General features: G+C 39.3%; 1 protein-coding gene across 1 annotated transcript in view; it reads left to right on the forward strand.

The window, feature by feature from the left end:
• OXCT1 (3-oxoacid CoA-transferase 1) overlaps nt 1-26994 on the forward strand; it is an 86129-nt gene that overhangs the window by 11401 nt on the left and 47734 nt on the right. Inside the window, exons 4-7 of the mRNA XM_058824533.1 lie at nt 5793-5928; nt 10018-10167; nt 11864-11970; nt 18441-18501. Coding sequence (XP_058680516.1) covers nt 5793-5928; nt 10018-10167; nt 11864-11970; nt 18441-18501 — 454 coding nt within the window. The remainder of the gene's footprint in view (nt 1-5792; nt 5929-10017; nt 10168-11863; nt 11971-18440; nt 18502-26994) is intronic.

Consider the following 26994-nt stretch of genomic DNA (forward strand, 5'->3'; position numbering starts at 1 on the left):
CCTTCCCTTCCCTTCCCTTCTTGTCATTGTCTCCTGAGCAGGACCACCGTAGCATATGGTAGAAGCCATAATTCCCTCTTCCACCTCTCTTTTCAGTCTACAGAAAGCTTCTTTTTTCTTAAAAGAGCTTCATCCTCTCTTTTTTTTGCTTTCCATTTAGCAATTTGCAATCAGACACATGGGAAAATGTCCTAGGAAAAGAAGGTGCCTGAAGACAGTGTCAAGGCATTTGGCTAAAGTCAAGAAACAACAAGGCAAATAGAGCTGAATCTGTTTTTCTGTGTCTGTTAACTCCTATTCCTCATCTTGTTATCATTTTTGGTACCCTTTGGGAAGTGAGGGACAGAGAAGGAGAAGCACAGTGTCATCTGAGCTGGCTCTTTAGTAGCCATACATATGGGGAAATTATGGTAGGACATAGTGTCATTATTATGAGCCAGCTATAAGATTGGGGAAGATAAGGTATAATGAACTATTATATGATTATCTGCATTAATTTTGCCCTGGGTGTGCCTGCACTTTTGTTCAGTGTCTTCCAAGAAACACCATCTAGTAGGCATTTATTAATTTTCTGCACAAAGGCCGTTAAGGATCTTTCTGGTGCAGCCAGGATTATACTTTATTTTTGTGGACCTAAGAATGTGTGTCCCTGAGAACTCAGGTGGTACCTCCGTCCACATAACTGTCATGTTGGTAAAGTTTCATACTATAGTCAGGCACCCCTGTAAGCCTGAAAGCTTAAGACTGCTGCTAAGAAATGCCACGCAGGCAGTGATTGATGCATTCCTTTTACTTGGGAAGCATATCTGGTCTTCCTTAAGAATTGTGGACCTATCAGAAGGCACAATTGCATGTAACTCGGAGCAAATCCTTTTGAAGGCTGAAAAGCTGAAGTTGCAAATAAAATCAGCCTCTCATCTTCTACATGGAGAATGTCAGAGGAAATTGGTTCCTTTCCTCACCCCTAGCCTATTGCCAAGAAAATTTCTAGCTCTGGAACAGGTCTGTCTGTTATCAAGTTTCATGCTTCATTATGTAACACTTGGAGCTGATGAATACCTAAAATGTCTGCCTGTCTATCTCCAGAAGCTGACTGGTATCTTTATATAAAATGTTTTCCTGGAGTAGAACCAACCATTTATGTGCATTTTTTGGCAGCAACAGCTAGTTGCAGAAACTTTAGTTTCTGTCTGAGGTGGAGCCTTGCCACAGGATTCTCATTGCATGCTTTTCCTTCTCAATCTGTAGTCTTCAGGGGTGGTGTAGTTTTACCCTCCTATCCTTCCAGTTCCCAGATTATGAGAGAAGGAAGATCAGGGGGTGCATCATGTTAGCTCCTTGATCAACATATTTTAATTCTCCAAAACTCAATGTATTCATTTTAATATTTCATAACTAACAATTTCTGGTCATGTGTAATCTCCCAGGAATATCAGCTTCTGGAGAATCTTTGAACAATTAGTAGAGGAAGCTATCTCTTTAAGAAGTCTAGAAGGAGACCCTCATTCTAATTGATGCTGCTTTCCTCCAGTAAAGGCAGCTGGCCTGTTCTGACCACACCCACATGTTTTAGAAACAAATAAATATCTTTACAAAGGCAGAGAGAGGGGAGAATTGTAATTGTCTTGTGATGTTTCCTTTTACACAGCCCCCCCAACAATAAGCCATTGTGTGTTTTGTGCCAGAGTGTGTGACATTCCAAGTAGCCATTTTTTTCTGCTTAAGAATGCAAATTTTTGTTTCCTGCTTCATCAGGCTGTGGAGGGCTTGTTGGTTTGTGAGGCTTTTTATCAGTTTGGAAAGTTAGGTAATCTGTTCTTCCTGTGATGCTGTAGAATGTGTTATGCTTGAGGCACCAAAGAAGAAGAGCTGAGAGCAGCAGATTATTGTTTATCTTCAGTAAAATACCGACATGTTGTCTTTGACTACTTCCAGTACACTGGAGATGTGTGGGCTAGATCTGTCTGGGAGTCATATTTGGTGAATTTTTTAAATTAGAAAAGGCAGACATAGTTTTTGTCAGGAAGTTTTTGTAGGTCTGACAGGGACAAAACAACTAGAATGAACGTGTTGCTAGACAATCAGAGATCCTTAATTTTTCTTGTCTATATCAATAGTTTGGGGTAACTTGGGTCACTGATATCCTTAATTAATGCCTAGTTTTCTTTTCCTATATGCACTTCATGTATTTTACTGATTCACTTTTCATCTTAATACAAAATGGGCAAACTTCTAGAAATCCAAACATATCTGAAGGTAAAAATGCATTCAGTGTCTAGCACTAATGTGTACTTTCCCTTTTCTGACTGCACTCATAACAACTATGTCAACTTCTACCACACCTTCTTCCTTCCTATCTAGGGCAGCATATTTTTATTGCATTTACCTTTGTTTTAATTTGTAAAGGACTGAATCCAGCTTTTGAAATAGGTGTATGGCGTATATTCTTTTCATGCACTCAGTAAAGATTCTTTTTTTTTTCTTTCTATGGTTGCTGTTTGATAGGTGGAGTGTAGCCTGCAAGGCAAATCTTTATAGGTAACATTTTGAGGGTAAACATAATCAAAGCTGAAAAGTTCAAAAAGCTCTTTGCTTAAAACAACATGATCAAGAAAGCAGCAAAAGGCAGCAAGGAAGAACTAATAACTTAAAATTGCCATAGAACTGTTACATTGAAAGAAGTATCCATAAACCAGAGGTTTTTGAAAGTTGTAATCTTGGATAGAGATGTCACATGAAAATCAAAGGGTAGGGAAAATAAGAGTGAGAACAGTGTTTCTGTGTGAAATGTGTGTTTCTTGGGACATTGACATGTAAGAGAAAAACAGGAAATATGAAATACGCTGAAGTGTTCAAGATGGGTTTTTGAAGGGACATGATGGGAAGGGAAACTGATGCACATGAAAGCAAAAGGGTTATTTTAGCTGGAAACCTAAATACAGATTGCATCCTCAAAGGAGGTGGATGGCAGTGTATTTTCTTTCAAGAAATGTACATCTGAAAAAACCTTATATGAATAATGGCAACAGGATTTTGTGCTGTTGCTCTGAAGATTAAATGCATGTGGGAGTTGAAGTAATTTTGTGTTACCAGGCAGGCAGAACCTCCTGGTGCATGTTTTTGAAAGGTGAAATTCCTGTTCTCATTGTGCTAGGGAAATATGACCTTGTTGTATGCTCAGTAACAGATCCTCACAGTAATTTTGTTTTTGAACAAATTTGCTACATTGGAGGAGAAGAGTAAGAAAGAGTGACTTAAGAAGTGAAGAACAACTTGGCATGAGTGTGACAGGATAACCTTTGTGCAACTTTCTGCTTAATTTCTTCATAACTACAGTTTCATTTGATAGAAGATACCTCGCAGTAGTAGATCAGGAAATCAAGTGTATCCACATGGAATCCTGCAGGATGATATGCAAAATCCTATTAAGGACAATATGGTTTCAGTAGCTGCTTCTGAGAATGTAGGAGCAAGGATTATGGATCTTAGTGAAATGAAGGAGAAATTTCTTTAACCATTACAAATCTACTCCTGGCCCTCTCTTGCCATCCTTTCTTACACCAATGCACACAGTATTTCATTGTCTAATGCAGAATTTGTTTTTTCTATTTGGTAACTTCCAAGTTTTGTAATGATAAGAGCAGTGTTAACCACCTGAGTGATACACAGAGATTGCAAACTCTGGCTTGCAAGCAGTTCAGGAAGCTTCCTGTTGTTCTTGCACTAAAAGCACTGTACAGTTTTGTTTCATTTCTGCACTTCTGCCACACAGTGCCATAATTACACCAACCTGTTCAACTGAGTTCTCTGCTTATATAATTCAGAGACCAAAATAAATGTGAGGAGCTTCACACAGATGTTGACTGGTCTTTTACATTTGTTTACTGCCTTTTATAATGAGATGTCAGGGTTAGATAGTTTTCATGTGAGAGGAATTGTCTTGCTTTGAATTAATCTATACAGGAAATTCTGGCTTTTAATTTAATTTTATTTTTTTTTGTAATCTCTTTTGCCCACAAGACTCCTCTTTCTTCTCTATTCTTAGCTCTTCTAGTTTCAAGCTGGAGGATTTTTTTCTTGTGGTGGGTTAGAAACACGGGTTGTTTCTAAGCAACGCACATTTTAGTCCCAGGGCTTTGGCACCAGAACATTTTGGAAGTTGCATCATGGTTAGATTTTTAAATTTTTTTTAATCGGTCAGAGTTGGAGAGTGGAGCAAGCTTTTATAATAAATCACATTCTTTTGTATCTAGAGAACGTAGAATAAATTCAGAGAACCAGGTCAGAGAAGCTGGTTTCACTTCCTCTCATCCAGTTTCCAAAGTGCTTGAGTATGCACTGAAGTGGGCCACTTCCTAAAATAGTCCTAACCTTAAAATAGTGCTCATGATGCATGCAGTTGCGAAGGCACTGGGGCTGCATGTCTGTCCATGCAGCCCTCAGAGTATTGTGGAGGGAGAGGAAGAGCTGGTGCTGGTCCTGCTCACTCAGCCCCTCTCCCTTCACCTGCAGCACTGCAGTCTGTGCTGGGGCTGGCAAGCATTTCCACGTTTATATTTGAAAAGAATACTGCATAATAGTAAAGTTTTTTAATCTGGTCTTAGTTTACAGCTCTTCTTTAGGAAGGGTGTTTTCAATGGGATTCATATATTGTAAGCACATATGTGTTAATTACAAAGTGCTAATGATTGATAACTTAAAAGATTATTTTAATATTTTTCTGTTTTTCTTATCCTGAAATGTCAAGCCATTGTGTGGATAATTAAGTCGTATTGAATTGAGCCAACTCATGGCAGAAACACATTTTTTGTGAGGTAATTCTGCATCATGGCATCTTTTTTGTAGAGGGACTGGAAAGTCTGAGTTGTCTGCTTATATCATTCAGAGACCAATATAAATGTGGAGGAGCTTCACACACATGTACCAGTCTGCTGGCATCCTGCATAATGGGCTGGAAAAGTGAAAGAAACATTTCTTTATAATATCATCTATGTTTATTTCCATATTTATATGTTTTCCTCGTATTTCCTTGAATTGAAGTAGCATTTTTTACAGAGAAACCTTGGTTGCAGGAACTCCTGAGAAATGTTTCTAATCCAGAAGTACACAGTATAGCATACAAAGATAAGGATATCAGAATTTTAGAAGTACTGGCACAAGAAAAATGTTATATAGCATCTCTGGCGTTCAGTTTCAGTTGACATAGACAAGAACATCTTGTTTGTAGTGACAAAATCCTTTGTTGGAGTAGGCGGTTATTTAGTAAGAGATTTAATTATTTACTATTATAAGAAAATTTAAATACAAAAAATTCTCTTACCTCATATAGAAACTAGCATTATAAATGTCAATATGCCTTTCTCTTTGGGCTTCTAAGCAATCACTTGTCTTTTTCACAGTGAGCAGGAGTGTAAACAAAAATATGTCTTTGTTCACTCAAAGCCATGTCTGACTTTTTATTAATTTGGTAAGGCTTTTTGAAGGATCAGATATGTAAAATAACACCACTTGTCAAGCGGGTATTTTTTAGCTCCTAACACGTGAAATGAATTTAACTGGAACTCTTTGGATGTATTCTGTGCCTTGGAAGAGATGAGGTCTGAAAACTGAAATATTAAATTTTAATTGTAGCTTTGATGCTTTACCCTCTAAAGGCTGGAATTTGTTTTTTGTCTTCAATTTGTGATGTGTGGGGGAGATAACTCTGTCCTTTTTTGTTAAGTCATTACAGCTTATCAAGTGTTTTTTTACAGTAAAACTGTTTTGTCTGTTTTTTTGCATTTTCTACACAGTGTTGACAATTTTGGACTTGGTCTTCTGCTTCAGACAAAGCAGATAAAACGCATGGTGTCATCGTATGTTGGAGAGAACGCTGAGTTTGAACGCCAGTATTTATCTGGTGAGCTTGAAGTTGAGCTTACACCACAGGTAAGGAGTGTCTCTAAGAGTGTGGTTTCTTTTCATCTAAAATATTGAGTAGAATAATGCCTAAGTGCTCTTTAAAAATTCTTTTTCAATCGAAACGCTTTCCTTGTATGCAGAAGACACTTGCCATCTGTGGCGGCCTGACCCTGACTGGATTCCAGGTGCTCACCAAAGCCTCACTCTTAACTCCTCTCAGCTGGACAGAGAGGAGAAAATATAACAACAGACTCATGGGTTGAAATAAGAGAGAGATCACTCACCAGTTAGGATCTTGGGCACCATAGACTCATCTTTGGGAACTTAGCTTAATATCAGTCAAATCAGAGTGGGCTAAGAGAAGTAAAACCAAATCTTAACACCCCCTTCCCCTACATACACTTTACCCCTACCTTCTTCCTGCTCCAGTGTGGATTCTCTATGGAGTCACAAGTCTTACCAACATACCTGCTCCAGCATGAGCTCCTCTTTCCTTGGGGCCACAGGTCCTGCCAGGAGCCTGCTCCAGCATGGACTTCCCAGGGTCACAGCCTTTTTTCAGGCATTTACCTGCTCGGGTGTGGGATCCTTCAGGAGCTGCAGGTGGATTTTGTGGCCCACCATGGGCTGCAGGGGCACAGCTGCCTCACCATGGTCTTGCCACAGGCTGCAGGAGAATCTCTTTTCTGGCACCTGGAGCAGCTCCTGACCCTCTTCCTTCACTCACCTTGATGCCTGCAGAATATGTTCCTCTCACATATTCACACTCCTCTCTGCTCTGGATGCACTTACATCAGTGCAAGAAGATCTCCTTCTTCAATATGCTGTCCCAGAGGCACTACCACTGTTGCTGAAGGGCTTAGTCTTGGAACCAGCTGGCACTGGTTCTTTGGACACTGGGAGAAACTTCTGGCATAGTCTCACAGAAACCACCCCTCTAGCTACCAAAACCTTGCAAAGCCAATACACCATTTTAGGGTCATGCATTTGTTAAGAACTGACTGTGTGTTATTTGTGTGGATTCCTTTAATGGAATGAATTAATTATTAGTAGATTATATTCATCTGAAGCTTTAAATATATATATATAAAAATATGTATAAATATATACACACACATATGGAGATGGTAGAAAAAGGCATAAACTATGCTCAGTACTGTGGCCCCGTATAAAGGAAGGAAGTTAAGAAGCTGCTCTGTTCCCATCTTGGTGGCAGGTTTTGGGGATGTTGCGTGGGCAATGCCTGCCATCTAGTGGGCAGGAATCAAATTCGGAGATTTCATTCATTGTGAGATAAAACCCTTTTTGGCTTGTTCATTAACTCTTAGTGAAATTCTTCTTTGTGTACTGTTATAAGCAAATTTAAAACTTTACTTTTTAGCACCGTATTTTTAATTATTTTAGCACTGCCAAGCTACCCAAATAGCATGAACGCAATGAGATCCTAAAATCATTGATATCAGTTATGTTCTATTGAGATCAACTTCTGTGAAGTTGGTGTTCTAACTTCAAAGACTACAGCTTGTTACTGTGTGGCATTTTCAGAGGTGACACATAAAATTTGGGCTTTAAACATCTGTTTATATAAATGTCTGAGGAAAACAACTGTGTTAAATTTTCATTAAGATTGGTATCTTGAGCTCCCTCTCTTGTGAATCACAGAATGGGTCAGGTTGGAAGGACCCACAGCAGATCATCTGGTCCAACCTCCTTGCCCAAGTAGGGTCATCTCAGAGCACATGGCAGAAGATTGTGTTCAGATGGTGCTGCTTGAATATCTCCAGTGAAGGAGACTACATGACTTTCTGGGCAACCTGTTCCAGTGTGTGGCCAATGTCACAGTAAAGAATTTCTTCCTCATGTTCAGATGGAACTTCCCATGCATCAGCATCTGTCCTTTGTCTCTTGTCCTGTTGCTCAGGACCCCTGAACAGAGCCTGGTCCCTCCTCCCTTCAGATACTTATAGGCATTAATAAGGTCCCTTCTCAGTCACCTCTGCCCAAGGCTGAACAGGCCCAACTCCCTCAGCCTTTTCTCATAAGAGAGATGCTCCATTCCCTTAAGCATCTTTGTTACTCTTCACTCCAGGATCATCTCCAGGAGTTCATTTCTCTCTTGTCCTGAGGAGCCCAGAACTGGACACAGCAGTCCAGACACGGCCTCACCAGGGCTCAGTAGAGGGGCAGAGTCAGCTCCCACAATGAAGCTCCCATCTCCTGTTGAAGATGCTTTTCCTGATGCACCTCAGTACACCACTGGCCTTGGTCCCAAGGACACACTGCTGGCTCATGGACACCAGGACTCCCAGGTCCTTCTCTGAGCTGCTTCCCAGCAGGCCAGCCCCTGGCCTGTACAGTGCATGGGATCATTCCGCCTCAGGTGCAGGACCCTGGATTTTCCTGTACTGAATTTCAGATCGTTTTTCTCTGCCCATCTCTCCAGCCTGCCAAGGTCCCTCTGAAGGGCCGCAGAGCTCTCTGGGGTATTGGCCACCCCGCCCAGGTTTGTGTCATCAGCAGACGTGCTGAGGAGGCATCTGCCCTTCCTCCAAGCCATTGATGAAATGTTAAACGATACTGGGCCCTGTATTGACCCCTGGGGGCACCACCAGTAACAGGCCTCCAACTATATCCTGTGCCACTGATTGTAATGTTCTGGGATTGCCATTCAGCCAGTTCTCAATTCACCTCACTGCCCTCTCATCTAGTCCACTCTACCTGAGCTTGCCTATGAGGATGTTGTGAGAGAATGTTTCTTAGAGTTACAGACATGAGTGGAACAGTTCCTTTTATACCCAGTCAGCAGACCTGAAAATAGCCAGACACTTGTCATGTCTGATGTTTCAAACGTCACAAATCTCACAATGCATATTTTCCTTCCTATTTAATGTTCAGCACTTTTACCAAGGTGACCATGAACTCCTTAGACATGCATCTGGCTCTGTGGCTACAGATAAGTTATGTAGATCCAGCATGGAATTAATGGGTCTACAGTATATAAGGGGAAACAGTAAAGTGAATTAATTGCTTGCTAGGAGATGTGGGGATTTGAAATATTTGTGTCAATTGTGTCAAGAAAAATAGTCTTTCTTAAAATAGTATGGTATAACCTTAGGCAAAATGGGAGATTTTTGTATTATTCTTGCACAGTAAGGAAGACATCATGGTGAGATCATGAAATGATAAGGCTTCTTAGAACACAGGACTCTGTATCATTGCATGGTTTGCATATGCCTCTTGCCACCATTTTGAAAGTTAACCAGAGGCCACTGTGCTTCTTGCAGGATTACTGGGGAAAATAAAACTATTTATTTTTATTTATTAACTATTATTTATTAACAGCCTGTAGAGGCTGTTAAACTGGGTAATTGATCATGATGTTTTTGTCTTGCTTTGAATCCAAGAGAATATTTAAAAAAATCTGGGAAATGACATTAATGAACTGCAAATACACATCTTTGGCCATAAGTTTATAATTAAGGCAAATGAGGAGTTTTTGCTGTTAGCATTCTGTACTATAGCTGGACATAGAGAAGAGTGCAGGCAGGGTGGTTAAAGAGAGTATAAAAACTGCTCTGTTAGCTTTTTGGTATTCTTGGCACGGGCAACCCAAATTACTGGACTCCCTCTTTCTTTCTCAATCTGCCATGCTTGGCTGTTTTGACTAGGAGTGGGCTCTGAAGTTTTTCTTAGAATGTTGAAAAATGTACATCTGTTAGAGAAGAAAAACCTTCTAGGATATGTAGCTGGGTGAGAAAAAGAAAAATAACTCTGTACTGTTCTCAAGAATAATTGGTCTGGAAACAAATAATAACTGGTTGGTAAACAAACTGCAGGAGAGGAGACATAGCCAAGTGCTGGGCCCTGGCATTTGGGAGGTGGTTTTATGACAGTGTCATCTTGAGCAGTTCATGACTGTGTGTCAAGCATTTCTTTCCATATCCAGTACTAGTCCCACATGGGAAAGCTAAAATGTGAGGAAGAAATAGATGATCACACCTGTCTACTGTGTGCAGAAGGAATGAACAGGATATAAAATAAAGTTAATGCAAGCCATTCATCAAAGTTTGATTTGTTGTTCCCAAGTGATGATTTCTTAAATGTGTTTTCCCATAGGGTACACTTGCTGAACGTATTAGAGCAGGAGGAGCAGGAATCCCAGCATTTTACACCAGTACTGGTTATGGGACGCTGGTGCAGGAAGGGGGTGCACCCATCAAGTACAACACAGATGGCACCATTGCCATTGCCAGCCAGCCAAGAGAGGTAAGAGGTCTGATCACCATTAGGAAGCCTTCACCATTGAAAAATTAATTTCTAACATATTTACAAGATAAACAGGTGTTTAAGAAGGAGTTATGAACTTTACTGTATTCATTTAATTGGATGTCTGTGGTACCAGAGACATCAGCTTTGCTTCCATTGCTTACTGCTGTCCTCTGCGATGTGTTAAAGAAGTTTTTACAGTTTTAGAGTGATTTAGCATCAAGACCTGGTCCAAGTGGAAGCCTGCCTTGCTGAGTTACTCTTCATGTGACTGTTTTTTGACCAGGTTTTCTGTGTATTCAAAGTAAGTTCAGAGTAAAACCTGTTCATGGGGCAGGTGCTCCTTAAATACTGCACTATGCAGTAAGCAGCCCTGCAGCTGCACATGGAGCTTCAGCCTTAGAAGAAATGGGGCATTCTCATGTTAAATGGCAAGAGCTCAGTTGACACAAATTTCAGGAAATTAATTTCCCAACATTTGAAATGCAATTTAGTCTCAGTTTTTAAAATTGCAAAGAAGTAAAAAGACTGTGGCTTTCAAGGTAGAAGCAAGGGTTTCATTTTGAAGTTGGATGTAGAATTTGGAGAAGGGATGTCTCAGTGCTATAATGTTTCTTGAAGAAATGGGTGGGGCTAATATTGTGTGTTCCAATTAGGCTGCATACAACATTAAATTTCACCTCAAGAGCTTTTCTGGGGTAAAGGTAATTCCACTTTAACCTGTGGCTTTCATGTATTTTATACATGACTATTTGCAGTATCTATACGTTGTCTTAATATTTTATATTCCCTTAACTTTTTTACAGCATACATCATTATGATGTTTCACCACTTGAAAGAATGTTTTGTTCAATAAACAGCTTATAATTTTAATAACATTTTTCTTATTTTGTTTTGCTTTTGACATTTGTGGGAAAATCTCCCTTACTCAGTCTAATAATGATGGAGTGCTAAAAACATGACTAGTGTGATTTGTTGATTCCATTCTCCACATCCACTTTGCACAGAAGTATCATTTTATAAAGGCTCATCTTGCCTTTTATGGTATTGGCAAACTGACATCTGATACACTTTCCTCATACTTCCCCTTTCAGCAACTTTAAAAACCTCTCAAGTAATATTTGTGTATATTCTTACCTTCTACATTGTTAAGAGAGGTGGTCGTTCACCTCTCTATATAGGACTGAAAGACTAGCTCTGTCCGTCTTCCATATTTTGGCTTCAGGCATAGTGTCATTCGTTCCAAATATTGATCATTAATACAGGGAAAACCAAATGAAACTCAGCCTGTTAAATGACATGATTTGAGAGGTCTTTCTTGAATTGACTTAATTTTGGATTTGGTGGTGGGCAGTGCTTTTGGCCTTTTTCAATAATTCTGCTTTAGCATTTCAGTTTTTGATTAGCTGGTAGATGTGCAGGACAAAGCATGTCTAATTCCAGTAGATGGAGCAGGAGGAATATGGATTCTCATGATGTTTCCCTGGAGACACTATGATAAAACAAGGGCTTATACCTGTGATAAAACTGGGGTTTCCATGCCTCTCTGTTATCATACAGCTTTTCAGTAAAAACTGTACAGAGTATAAAAAGAAGCTGAAATATAATAGTCTGCAAAATTAACCCCTAAAATAAGTATTACATGTGATATCTGTTGGAAGAAACCTACATCTCAATTTTGGACTTTTCTTTATAGGTGAGGGAGTTTGATGGCCGTCACTTTATTCTAGAGAAATCTATTACAGGAGATTTTGCTCTTGTGAAGGCATGGAAGGCTGATCGTGCAGGAAACATAATTTTCAGGTATGACTTGTTTACTGGTGGGAAAAGATTATTTTACAGTTTAGGTAATGAATGAGAAGGAGAATCCTGTCTCCTGTGTTATGGGAAAATAATGTTTTACTGATTTCATATTCTTTCATATTGTCTTTCCCTACTGTCAAATTACACTGCTATAAAACACCAAAATGTAATTGCTTTTTCTAATGACTTTTGAGAGTTCAAACATAGCTGTGAAGTAAAGCATTCATAGTTAAAAATGAGGCACAGCAGACCAAAGTCATTATGATGATTGTTTGATTGTTGAGAAACTTAGTGACATTCTCTTTCTTTCAATATTCATGCTAGTTTGGGTCCTTTTTCTTGAGCAATTAAAGGCTTACCCAAGAAGTACAGGTTCATGCACAACAGAAGAGAAGGAAACTGAGTCAGTTTACTGGCCAGTCAGTGATGGGAAACCTGATTCTGTCTAAAGAAAGATGTGTTTAAAGTTTATTTCATCATCACCAGTGGTGTAGGGAAAGGCATCATATGAATTTAAACATCTTTGCAATGAAAAGTTTGATGTTGCACTACTGGGAAGATCTTTTATATGGGTTGCTCTGTTTGTGTTCTGGTTTGGCCTGGACTGAAGCAGGGGAGAGGTTTGCTTATGTTTAATGCCTGGTTTTTATTTGTTTGTCTTATGGCTATCAGATGAAAAGGTGAGTGTTGTAGTTACCATGTGCAGATTATTACAAGCACATGCTGATTGAGAGTCTGTATGGAACAAACAAGGAGTTGGAAAAACAACTGAAAAATATGTGAACAAAATAACACCCATAAAGTAATGCTTTTCTTTATGTGTATATCTATACATATATATTTATATAGCCACATAATTAATACTAAATTAAAATACTTGAAAACTTATAATTAAGTTTTTATTTTGCCCAACACTTGGCATCTTGACTTGCCCATTGGCAAGATAATACGGTTTCTGATTGAAAGCTGAACTTTCTTGTATGTGTACAGATGAATTTGATGGCTGCTAAACTGCTCTCTGTAGGGCCTGGTACATTGAATACAGGAAACTCTCCCCCCTTGGCCTTGTCTTTGATCCTGAGCCACTACTCTGTGTGCTTTTATCCTGTATCTTTCTACTGATGCATACTGATGCATAGTAGATACCTCTCAAAAGTTCTTTCATTCTCCATGGAAAGACTGGTTGTGTTCTCCTTTCCCCCTCTTCTTTATGTTCTCTTGTTCTCTCTCCCTTTCCTTCTTGCTTTTCCTTTCAGAAGTCTTCGTTGTCTCCCACATTCACACAATACAGCTGATAACAGATACTACTTCCATCTGGAGTGAAGACCTAAAAATCTTGACTCCTCCCTTCCACTGTAACTAACTGAAGATGGAAACTGATCATCATCTGGTGTTCTATTCCATACAGAATATTGTTAGCTCAAAGGAATGTGTTTATGATAAGCAGTGACCTATTCTGTTTCTGGATAAGACAAGATTATCTGATAACACAGAACAGAGAAACACAGGGTCATCTTATAACTTGCTGTTTGCTACCACTTTCACAGCAGTGTGGTACTATTCATAGTTGTTTCCTGTGACAGTGTCAAGCCAGTAGCATGGTGTGTCTGCCAAACTGTTCATCGCTGTCAAGCTAAGAGCTTTTATAAATGTAGAGGATGTAAGTGTAAGTGTACTTAAAGTACCCTTACTTGGACCACAGACTGGCATTATTTTTTTTCCTATTCTCATACATTAAGCTATGCTGTTGTCCTGGAATTCAGAATGGCATCAACTTTTTAGAAAGCTGCTTTTAAAACTGTTTGGTTTTTTTCAAAGTTCTACTTCATGGGTCGCAGATCTTTTGTCCCATACAGCTTGTTGTGGTGGATTTCATTTCAGGCATCTTCATGCTGAGTGAACTATTCTGCACCACTGAACAATGGTTAGCTTTTGTCTAAGAAAGATCTTAACCTCTTGAGGCTTTGCTCATTAGGAACAGCATCAGGGAGTACTTCTATGGATAGTCAGAGAATCCCAGAATGGCCTGGTTTGGAAGGGATCTTAAATAGCATCCAGTTCCAGCCTCCAGCTGTGGGCAGGAAGACGGTTCACTGAGTTAGGTTGCTTAGAGGTCCATCCAGCCTGGCTTTGAACACTTCTAGGGATGGGGCATCCACAACTTCTCTGGGCAACCTGTTTCATTTTCTCACCACCCTCAGTAAAGAATTTCTCTCTCATATCAAAACTAAAGCTCCACTCTTTCACCTTGAAGCCATTTTCCCTGTTTTGTTGCTACATGCCCTTGTGAAAAGTCCATCTATGTTGAATACTCCCTTCAGGTACTGGAAGGCTGTAATTTGGTCACCTGAAGCCTTCTCTTTTCCAGGCTTAACAATTCAAATTCTCTCAGCCTTTCCTTGTGTGAGACCTATGGTCATCTTGGTAGCCTCTGGACTGGCTCCAGCCGGTCCCTGTCCCTCCTGTTCAGAGGACCCCAGCTCTGGATGCAGTGCTCCAGGTGGGTCTCAGCAGAGCAGAGCAGAGGGGCAGAATCCCCTCTCTGCCCTGCTGCCCACGGGGCTCTGGGTGCAGCCCAGGACACGTTTGGCTCTCTGTGCTGGGAGTGCCATGGCTGGGCCATGTGCAGCCTCTCACCCACAGCACCCCCAAGCCCTTCTGGGCACGGCTGCTCTGGGGCTGCTCATGCCCAGCCTGGGCTGATAGTGAGGTTGTTCCTACCCAGGTGCAGCACTACCCAGCACCAGCACTTGGCCTTGTTAAACCTCATCAGATTCCAAAGGGCCACTTCTCCAGCTTGTCCAGGTGCCTCTGGATGGTATCTCATTCTTCAGAAGTGTCACCAGCACCACTCAGCTTGGTGTCCTCTGCTAATTTGCTGAGGATGCACTAGATTCTGTGTCATTATTGAAGGTATCAAATAACACTGGTCCCAGTAGAGACCCCTGAGGGACACCACTTGTCACAGATGTCCACTGGGTCTCTGAGCCATTGATCATTAACCTCTGGGTGTGACTGTTGAACCCATTCCTCATCTACCAAACAGTCTATGCAGTCGAATCCATCTTTCTCCAGATTAGATACAATGATGTTGTGGGGCTCTAAAGCCACGTCAAAGGCTTTACAGAAGTGTAGATAAATTACATCTATAACCACTTCCCATTCACTGATGTAGTCACTCCATCATACAAGACCACTACATTGGTTAGGCAGGACTTGGCTAACAGAAGTGAAGTTTTGCTGGCTCTCCTAAATCATCACCCTGTCCTCCCTGCCACTTAGCACCCCTTCTAGGAGTATCCACCATGATCTTCCCGGGCACAGAGGTGAGGCTGAAAGGTCAGTACTTCCTGGGGTCCTCCTTTATATAATTTTTAAAGATGGGAATCATCTTTCCCTCTTTCCAGTCACCTGGTACTTCACCTAACTGCCATGACTTTTCAAATATCATAGAGAGTGATTTGTCTGTCTCCTTTGGCTGCCCTCCCTTTTCACCTGGTCCCATTCTTCTAGTTGTTCTGTCCCCATGTACCTCGGCTTTACAAGCTAATATGTGGCTTGTTGGTGATGAAAATAGACTATTGACAAAGAAGTGGAAATGTTGAAGGGATGACCTGAGTCAGAGCCTCTTCTGTGAGAGTCATGTCAGGTCATCTCTTCATGCTTCAACTGGTTCTGCAATACCTAAATTCAGCTCATACCTGAGGTGTCTCTGCATCTTCATATTGCTGGGTATGTAGTGGATGTAGTTTGTTGGTTTAGTCTGCTATGAGCTAGTTTGCTATCTTTTGCCTCTGGGAGAAAAGATGTCATGCTTTTGGGTGAGCTTAGAAATCCAGTGGAACAATGGAACTTTGTAGACGTTGCTGAATCTAGATGTCCAGAAATTTTTCTTAAAATAAAAATGCAAATTTGTCTAGCTAGTTTTTGAATTTCCTACTGCTAACTCGTTAACATTATTCTGTGTTGGAAAATAAGTGTAGTGTAGTGTAGTGCTTCTGTTTTGTTTTTTTTTTCTTCTGGATGCTGTGCTCTTTATATAAGAGCCTTTGATCCCATAAAACTTCTGGATGGTGTGTTCTTTAGAAATAAAGCCTTTGATCCTGTAAAAGATTGGTGCTTCTGAAACAACTTTACCTAACTCAAGAACAGTTTAAATGGCAGAAGCTTTTATAAATTACGTCAGATTAGAGACCATTAGCTCTTCTTAATGTCAAATTAACATTATGAAATGTTTTCTTGTAGTTTTCTCCCTATGTAAAAATAATTTTATATCAGTTTCTTTTACTGGCAAGAGTAGCCCCTACAATCTAGAGAAAGTCTTTGGCTCAGAAAAGTAGTTACCTGGGATGAAATATTGAATTGTTTTGTCATCTTCCTTTCCCCCATCTGTATCCATTTCTTAGCTATTTTAATTCAGGTTTTCTATCTCTGTTTTTCTTCTCATTTGCTACTCTGCCTAGTTTAGGGGAGTTTTTCCTGAATCACTACTAACTAGTATTGTTTTTGTCTCTCAGAGGAGAGTATAAATTCACATTGTGGGGTTTTTTCCTTTTGTTTCTTATTGTTACATATTTCTTTTGTTTCTTATTGTTACATACTTCTTTTGGGTGTGTATAGCCACCAAAAAGACCCATGGGCAGAAGATATTCATAGAATCACAGAATCTTGAGTTGGAAGGGACCCACAAGGATCATCAAAGTCCAGCCCCTGGCCCTGCACAGCACCATCCCCAGGAGTCACGTCCTGTGCCTGGGAGTGGTGTCCAAACACTTCTTGAGCTCTGTCAGGCTGGTGCTGTGACCACTGCTCTCTGGGTGAAAAACTTTTTTCAGATGTCCAATTTAAACCTTCCCTAACTCAGCTTCAGGCCATTCCCTCGGCCCTGTCACTGTCACCACAGAGCAGAGATCAGTGCCTGCCCCTCCTTGTCCCCTCACAAGGAAGACGTAGCTGCAGTGAGGTGCCCCCTCAGTCTCCCCCAGGCTGAACAGACCAGGCCCTTCATCATCCTTGTGACCCCCCTTTGCACAATCTCTAACAGTTTAGTAACTGCCCCCATCACTCAGGCTGAGGCTGCCGCAGCGCAGAGCGGGCCAATCCCCTCCCTTGCCCAGCCTGCGATGCTGTGCCTGATGCCCCCAGGACAGGGTTGACCCTTTGTTAGAGGCTTCACAGCTGCTATATATTGCCAATAAAACGGGGTTTGCCCAAGACAGGTGTCTTCGGGTATAGCTTGATGGTGTCGGTATGTGCGCTGGGATGCCGGTGGTGCCGGGCCTTGGCCGCGTCTCTCGGCGCTGCCCCCGAGCCAGGCGGTGGCAGCAGCGCCCCGAGGCTCGGAGCGGCTGCGGCGTTGGGCACGGTGCTGGCCCCGGGGGAGGCAGGGGAGAGCCCCTGCAGGCTGGACTCCTTCGTCTTAAGAGCTTTTACCCAGCTTAAATGATTCTGTGAGTCTGTGAAACAGGAATGGTCGGGGGGAAAAAATGTTTCTGTGGGAAAGGAGGTTTTGTCTTGTTTTGAAACCTGGTTTCATGGATTTTGAGGAAAAATTTTCAGAAATTCTGCTTTTTAACAGAGAAAAATGCTGTGAAGCTATCAGTGGAACACCATTAAAGCCTTTATAGTATTTCTTAATTATTAAGTGTGCCACGCTGCTTTGTTTGTTTTCTGAAAACACATGGAGTGGCTGACACAGATCACTTGTTTCCCCTGTGCTCCTAGGATCTTGGTACAGTTGCACAGGTATACATGTTAAGTATTGCTTTTATTCTCTAGAGGTTCTTTTTCCTTTATACAGAAATGCTCTGTGGGAGTACTTAGGGTGAATGCCAGAGTCTTAGAGTGAGTGCCAAAACTGACAGAGATTTGGGGTTTTTTATCTTGTTGGGTTTTTTGGTGTTTTTCTTTGTTTAATTTTTTTTTTTTGTGGGTTTTGGGTGGTATTTTTGTTTGTTTGTTGGTTTTTAATTAAGAAAATTGGATTACATTTACTACTGGGTAAAGTGCTATCTGAAATCCTAGTCTGAGTTAGGAAAGCTTGCTTGAGAGATTGTTAGGCCTGGTACTGGTCCCCTGTGGAGATTAATTTCATTCCTTGTGTAGTGAAAAAATGGCATTGTACAAAGTCCAGCTTGCTGCTGCTTTTGGATCCAATAAATAAAGATATCAGTTGACATACCCAATTTCAATTAAACAGTGCGCTGATTTAAAGTCAAAAGAGCTGTAATAAATACTTCCTAATGTAGAAAAATATGATTTCATTTCAGATGCATCTAACACAATTCCTCAATACTTTTTTCTCCCTTACACTTTTTTTATTAGTTTTTCATCTATTTGGCAAAAAGCTTTGTGATGCTTAAAATACAGACATTCCTCTAGTAGCTTATCTCTGAAAAGCCCTTAATTGTGCTATTATGGCCTTAAATATTTATTAATTTTCTTTTTTTTTTTTTTGTTTTATTTTTCAGGAAAACTGCAAGAAATTTCAACCAACCTATGTGCAAAGCTGCAAAAACCACTGTAGTGGAGGTAGGGAATTGAAACATAGTAAGCCCTATACTGGTATAGTCAACATACCCCTTTACCTTATAGGGTATTCTGGAGACAGGCTGGGGGGATTTCAAATCAGGGTCATTGGTCTAACCTCTCTCCTTGGATTGCCTTCTCCTGACACTGTGCTCTGCTTTGCTGAGTAATTCTTTGTTGCTGTACAACTGATGCTGTGCAGGACTTTGTGTTTGCTGTGATCAGCCTTTGAAAGGGAAACAAAGAAGAGCCTTCAAATTTGTTAAATAAAGTAATTCATGGATGAAAGAGGAAAAGAGTAGGCTTAGGCTCTGTTTGAGAAGATTCACATAAGACTTTATGCAAAACTTCTTGAAAATATAATCAAGTACATAACAACATAGATTAGGCAAACCACAGAGCTATCACAGTTGTGGTCTCTAAAACGTAATAAATTACATAAATATCAGTCCATAATGAGATACAGACATTTGGCTGTGTCTTGAGAATGAGGATGAACTAGCTGATCTAGAAGTTTCTTCCATTCTTTTTGCCCTTTTTCTTTGTCTGAAATGAGAATATTTAAAAACATGTAGCAGCCTATTCTGAAAAAAATATTGGTGCCTGGAGAGTTGTTAAGGCATAGCAATATGTAAAAGATAGACTGCTCGCTTAGCTTTTTCTTCACTCTCTGTTAAGTTTTTTTATATGCCTAATAAAAGCTAAATGCAGTTTGGCAGTAAGATCAAGACAAACTCTTCTGGACTATTTCTAGAAAATGGTTTATGGAAGAGGCTGTTATTTCTTCAGGGTTTTTTGTTTGTTTTGTTTGGGGGTTGGCTCGGGGTTTTGTCTGTTTGTTTGTTTGTAAGATGTTATTTGGAAAATATATTTGTTATATAAGCATCTCTGGATAGTACATTTGGGAACTTTAGTTATTTCTTTGTGCCTTACAGAACTATCACAAAAAATACCATGACATTTGCCACGACTTACAGTGCCAATACAGCAAAACATTCTCATGTTTTGTTTTAAAGAACGGTTTCAAGTATTTTTCTATCTAAAAATTAAATAAAGAATCTTTTCTTCTAGACACTTGTCCTTTATACCTTGCTCAGTCTGGCATTTAAAGAATTTAAGTAGATCAAAGCCTTCCACCTACATTCCATTTCTTTCTCTCTTTCTGCTCTTCTATCCATGTATGATAGGGTAGAATTTTCTTGTCAGTGAGCAGCTGATGTGACATCGTTCTTGCTGTAATTCCATTTATCAGTTGTTAGTAGATCTGCTGTGAACTGTGTCCACTGTGAGTCTTATTGCATTTTCAATACCATTTAAAAAACTGTCAATCTTTTTGCAAGATGCGTTATTAATATTACTTTGCAATTCTGCTTTTTATGGACAAATTAGATGAAGATACAAAACCACAGATTTAGGACAAATATTTTGAACCATCCTTGACTTAACTTCTAAATGTCACCCTTTCAAAGTGGAATTCAGAATGTTGTGTTTGGGTGTAAGAGTTAAAACCCAGGGAATGAGAAGGAAATGTCTCTGTATGGTGTCTAGTACATCCTCAGCATTGAGCAGTTTAAGTTGTCTTAGCTCATCAATAGGGAACTGAGGCAACTAAAAATTTTAGTTGAAGTTGGTCAGGGCTGAAGATTGAAATTCTCAAACCCACTTACAGGGAGAAGAAAAAGGTTTGTGTGGAGTAGTAATTCAGATACTGTCTTGGCAGGAGGGATTTCCAGATTCTGGTGCTTGTTCCCAGCTCTGTTTCTGTAACTGACTGAACATTTAACTGAATTTAAGCAGACAGTTCTAGTATCTAGGAGTAGAGACTTGAAGCCAATTCTGCTCCTTTTCATCAAAATAGCTGCAGGTCAGGCTTGTCTTCAAAGATAAAGTGATTAATTGGGGTTTTCAGGATTGTTTCCCACTTGCTGAGGTTTACTTTAGTTTCTGATCATTGATACAAATATGGTATGGCATTTGGCATAGTAAGATACTAATGAAATATAAACTGCTGGAAATCCAATCTCAGTGTATCTGTGAACTTGTTGAAAACAGAAAGTTAACTGGAAATAACTTTGCAGGACATGTTAACAAATGTTAACCTGGGGAGATGTGAAATCTGACATGCATACACAGTGAAGGACTTTTTTTTCTTTACTTAATGCTGTTTTTCTCTAGTTTTAGTCTGTGTGGTGTTTTATACACTCTTATCTGAAGTACAGACAGACACTTAATAATTGTAACAATTCAGAGGCAGACAAATTCTGTCGATGTGAAGGATAAAAGAAAAGGAGATAAGAAATAAAAACCCCCCACTTCTCCGACTCACAGGCTGATAGCTATTGTTTGCTTAAAAATTCTCCTGTATTGTGAGAAGCAAGATTGGCTGCACATAGTGGTGTCTGAAGAAGGAGGAAGTCAGACTGTTACCTGTTATATTTGGGACATGCAGTGAAGAATTACTGATTTTTAAAATGGCAGATAAAACTTTCAGCCTTGTTTATTTTGAATAGGGAAATGGTCAGAAGTAGCCAATCAGTACTCATTTTGGGATCAGAAATACATTGATTGTAAGCTTCTAATTAAATGCAACAAGTGCTTACTGATCTGCACAAATTTTTTTAACTGTTGCATGCATCTCTTTTGTTTATCTAAGTGAGAGGGAGTAGAATCTGCTGTCAAGAAAATAAGGATGGGTTATATGAGGAACAGATAACTGTCTATAAAAATCTAACTGTGTCAAGTCCAGTGGAATTTCTACTTTAATTTGAAGGTGACCCATTATTAAAGGTCAAAAAAAATTCCACTGTATTGCATGATTCCTGTTACTTGGAAGTTAACCTTTGCAGAGACAAATGCTAAATAATGTTGGTAGCATCAGTTATTTTGGCTTTATATATAAAAGTGAAGTGATGCAGGGAGTTCATCGCTTCTCACTTCAGCTTGCAGAACTTGCAGAAGTTAAGCATGCAGCTAGACCTGTAGCTTTGTTTGAACCTGAGCTCTCACACACATGCTCAACCTGAGGCTTTCAGGTTGTTTTTTTCAGAGCTATAAACACTTTCCTGCTCCTGTAACAAAGATGGGAGGGTTGAGAAATTGGCCAATACAAAAGAAACTCAATGGTCAGAAGTTACATACAAGCCACCAGCCCTTGTAAAGACTGATATGAAGAGCATGGCCTGTGAAAAAACTTGAGAGCTTGTGTGATGTTTAAGATGTGGTAGCACTTCCAACCCTGTTTAATGAAGGAAGGTGAAACTGAATTGAGGAGGTGTCACTGCTGTCAGGACCCTCAACAGAGCCATAGAATTTTGTGATGGGAAATGAACTGTGAGGCAGCTTGGAGTTGCAGGAAGGGCTCTTGGATGTGTGCCTAGACTCCTAGGGTTAGGGCTGTGATAACAGAGTGCTTCTTAACATGTGTATCTCCCTGTAGAGACGCCTCTGACCAGAACCTCACTGGGACTTTGGTAATGACACCTCTTTTTTTAGGGAATTGGGGCTACCCAAGTCACAGTAGAAAGCATGGTGTGACCTTGCCAGATGTGGTGTCATGATAACATGGGAAAGGGTGATATAGGCTTGGGCTCCTGCTTTCTGCCACAGAAAAGAGTACATAAATGTCTGTAACTGTCCCAAATGACCCCAAGCTCTATCTGTTTTCTTTTTATTCTCTGCTGTGATATCTACTGAATATTTTTCACTGGTGAAGTGATTTGAGAGCTCAGCCACTGCCACCATGAAAGTCTTTGGTAGTGGTAATGGTCAATATGTTTAGAAATATTTATTGACTGACTGTTTGAATATCCAGTTTGAATAATTTTCTTGTTCAGATCACAGAGGATGGCTAAATATATCTCCTTGGGTAAATAACATTTACACCTCAAATAATATCAAGGGAAAAGAGAGTGTACTTTCTCATAAAAATGCATTAAATAAAAATCATTAGGCCCTGCATTTTATCTCTGGTTGCCTAGTAACCACACAGCCACATCAGTGAGCACCATTTTCTCAGGTACAATGAACTGCATGGCACTAAGGGACAGAATCAGACTGAAATAAGCTATTTGTATCATGTTATCTGTGCTAAATCATGGCATTTGGTTTTATTGAGGAAACTTGAAATGAACCTTTTTTTGTGTGTATGTCTATACCTCCAAATGCTTGTAACAATGGCAAAACTTTCCTCACATGCACAGCTCTTTTCTGAAAAACTCTTCAAGATTTTTACGCAGTGACAGTTTACTATGAAAAACCTGTAAGTACCACTTTAAAGTGAAACAGTAATCTAATAGAAACTTTTTGTTACCTGGATGCTCTAGCCATGGAACTCAAAAGTGAAGCCTGGTAGAGGACGGCTTTGGGACGGGCACAGAGTGCCCTCACACACTTTACATTAGTGTGTGTTTCTGTGAAACCACAGTTCAGAATAGACATAGAATAGAATTAAATAGAAATAAATAGACACAGATGTAGAATTAAAGTTCTGTTCAAATGCTGTAGCCACTGAACTTTTGTGTTGCTATAGCTTTTGTTGATATTATTTAACTGCTCAATGATGAGTCTGTGGGTGTTTAGGCAATGGTTGTGAGGGAGGGTCCCATGGATGTGCAGTGGGAGAGAGGCTTTTTTTGAGAATCCCATTTGTCACAGGATGGACGCTGAACTTCTTAGTCCTGCCACATTACCAGCTGCTTTTAGTGACAGTAGAATTCTAGTTGCCATAATATGCTCCTATAATACATTATATATATAAGTGTGTGCATGCATATATATATGTGTGTGTGTATATATAAAATAAATATATAAAGCTTTTTATCTTGAATATGTAGGTAGGTAGTCGGGGCTTTTGACTGCATAAGTGTATTTACATGCCTAGGCCTTGGCTAAATCCTGAGTCAGGGATGCCTGTGGGTCTAAATTTAGATAACCCAAATATAATGTATAGACATTACAATAACCTTTCCCAGAGGAATCTTAGTTGAAAGATTTGAGTGGACATTTGTGGGAGAGCAACTTTGAAATACAAGCTCATGATTCTTCTAAAGTGTAGAAGGGAAAATAGCAAAATATCAGGAATGTCTCTTGGGAAGACTGATTTCATAGACTTGGATTGATGAAACCTTCTGGGAGGTATAGCAAAGAAGAAATGAAGTTAGGGAAAGACTGTGTTAATGAGTTTGAGAATAAAATTTTCCAATGTGGAGGAAGTATTGGAAGAGCAGTAGGAGTTTGACCATGATCACAGTCATTGTAATCTCAAACACAGAAAAGAAACATGATAGAAAGTGAGATCCAAGCTCAGATGTCTGAGACTAAGCATTACAAAGCCAAAGCAAACCAAAAAGCTTAAGCTTCTAAGAAATATCCAGCCCAATACAAAATAAAGAATACTTGAAAGTAGCAAGAAATCTTTTTAAGAATACATACATAGTTGACTGGGAGACCAAGAATACTTCATTCACCATTCAGTGAAGGGACTAAAATTATCTGTGCAGGTTACAATGAAGGCTGAAGAGCTTAATGCCGTTTCTCCTACAGTTCTGAGCAATGTTAACAACCAGTTTGGCAGCCATAACGATGCCAGTCATGGAAAGTTAAAGAGCAAATCAGAAAAGGATTGGAGTTGAAATTCAGGGACCACCAGTATTGTTTTGGAAAATCAGCTCCTAGAAACATTTACACACCATTGCGTCAACAATTTTAGTTTCCCAAAAAGAATCCTGCTCCCAGACTTGAGTACTCTTCTGTTGCTTTTATTTCTCTTCAATGTATTTTGTTCCTTGCTTCTGTGTGTGCATGTGCTTATTAAAAACAGAACAGAACAACAAAACATTTGTACAGCTGTGGCACAGACCCTTTTTGAATTATTAGAAAAGTACTGGAATATAAGTAGTACTGGGCTAGAAGGTAGTTCATATGGTAGTTCTTGTCACATTTAGCTAACATGTTTCTGATTCATGATGTGATTATTGGAGTGTCTTCTGCCAGGCCAGGAGTTTGACTTGATGATCCTAATGGGTGCTTTCCAACACAGCATATTGTATTCTGTGACTGTTCTATGATTTCATGGGAATAAACTCCTTTGAGATTTAATTTTGCAATGTGGGGTTTGTGGATGTTTTTTGTTTGGATGGAGTTTTATGTTGGTTTTTTAGCTGTTGTTCTTTTATTTCCTGGTTGTTGAGTTTTTTTTTTTTCCTACAATTGCTTTTCTTTTATATATAACATCTAATTAAATGGCTTCAGATTTGGCACTTTGTTGCTCAGGTAGTGAATATTAAGTAGTTAAAATTCATAGCAGATCAAATTGTTGCTGACTGCTGTTCAGGTAATTTTACCTCCTTATAATACATTGCTGGAAGATTTGAATTTGTTTTTTTTCTTTTATCTGTCTCTTATATTTTATTCCTTTTTAAATTATACTTTTTTGAATGTGTATCATGAGTTTTCTCAGCATTCAGCTTCATAAGTTCATTGCAGATGTGAATGTATTCTTCAATGAAAAAAATCCTTTTATCCTTGTCACATATGTTAAGAACAAATATGACATTCAATAAGAACAAGAAAAAGGAAGCTCGCAGTTGATCAGTAGATACTTCCTGGCAATCTGCAGTAAGTGTGCGGGAGAAACTGATGGAAAGCCTCTGTTTGCTTCTAAAGCTAAATTTAGAGGGTTTTTCATAACATTTTATAGAAAGCCTCATAGACTGTGCATTTGAAGTATATTTCACTAACAGTACTCGTGTCTTCTATCATGAAAATTTGAAAATTAAATTTAAAATGCTCTAAATTTTCAGCTCTGCTTTGTGTATAAGATGTGTGAATCAATCAATGACTTAACTGTCATTGCATTTAAAATCATGTGTTATTATAGGACTGAAAATGCGTGAGAGTTCTACGCATGATTCAAGGAATTTACAGGCATCTATCCTGGTGTCTTACAGCATTAATTTATTTTCTGTGCTATTAACATCTCTGATGAAGATTTCTAGCGTAGAATGAGAAAGATTTAACATCCAAACTGAAAATCTTCCAAAAAATTGCATTCTGACATGAAGCAAATGTGTCTTTTCAGGTGATCAACATAGGAGATTTGAAAAGCTGCAGCCTCATAACTATTGCTGGAGTGAAAATTTTTGAGTAATTGAATCAGTAGATCAGATGTTAGCAGCATCCTTTTAGCTCTTGCAGAATCCATCCCCTGCAAATGCTATGGAATTACTCAGTAAAAAAGTGAATATTTAAAGAGAAGTAATGGGTTGCGATATGAAGACTGGCTTGACTTAAATCATACTGATTTTTCTGCATGACAATGGTAAAATAATGACTGCAGGTGATGGTAAACGAATGAACAAGGACAACAGAATAGTTTTCCTTTTCTGTGTCCTAAACAGTTTCCTAGTTTTCCTGTCTTTTCTTTTTAGTTTCCTCCCCAAAATATTATTAAGTTCTGTTATAGAGAACTTGCATTCAAGGTGTCTGGTGTGTAGAAATGCACTCCCATTTATATTCCCATGAATATAAACTAAGATCCTTAGTTTGCAACTTCTGATTCATCTGGAGTGAGCAATAACTAAACAAATCTTAAAGCAACTCCATGTTTGAACAGGTGTGTTCCTGGATTTCATTACAGAGAAACAAGCATACTCCTCCTTTTCGTTAATCTTTGGAATAAGTCAAGTGTATTTTATCAGTCTTCTTGTTGCTGAAGGAAGTGGAGAAAGGCAAAGAGTTGTGGATTTGATCCCCATATGGGCCATTCACTTAAGAGTTTCATTCCATGATTCCTGTGGGTCCCTTCTGACTCAAGTGATTCTGTGAAATAATCCCAATTAGAATGGGGAAGGTATGTATTCAGTTGGCTCTATAAGCAGTGGGATAAGGGGCACTTGTGCTCAAGACAATTTTTCACCATTTCTAGTGAAATTTGAATTTTCTTGTAAGGCTATGATAAGCAAAAAATTCCATTTTTGTAGTTTAAAGGACTGATTTAAATGTTTCTGCCAGCTTCAAATAATAAAAAAGTGCTTTTATAAATACTTTATTCTTAGGGCTTTTTTAATTTCCATATGTGTCTATTGCTCTCTTTTCCAGGCACCTTTTAGGAAGGATAACAATTAAGTGCAAGAAAACTTTAATTCTTCTTAGAATATGTTACTGACATTCTCTTTATATCCATATTTCTGTGGTCTGTTGAAAGTGTCTAAGCCACATCAATTGTTTTCTTTCTTTCAAACTTTTCCCTTGAAAGGTACCCTGACTAATTTCTTCCTCAAAACTATGGAGAAGTTTATCTTCAATATTTTGGGAGGTTGGGATATCTGCTGTCATTCTGAAGGTGGAATGGACCACACTAATTCCTTTTTGAGAAACAAAGCAGTAGCATGTCAAGTAGCTTCCAGAACTCTTTGAAAATCACCACTGTCTCTAATGAACATCTGAAAGTAGGAGAACTTATAGATGCATGCATAGAACATGCCTTTTTTGGATGAA

This window comes from Ammospiza caudacuta, chromosome Z (genome assembly GCF_027887145.1).
Source record: "Ammospiza caudacuta isolate bAmmCau1 chromosome Z, bAmmCau1.pri, whole genome shotgun sequence".
NCBI classification, from domain to species: Eukaryota; Metazoa; Chordata; class Aves; order Passeriformes; family Passerellidae; genus Ammospiza; species Ammospiza caudacuta.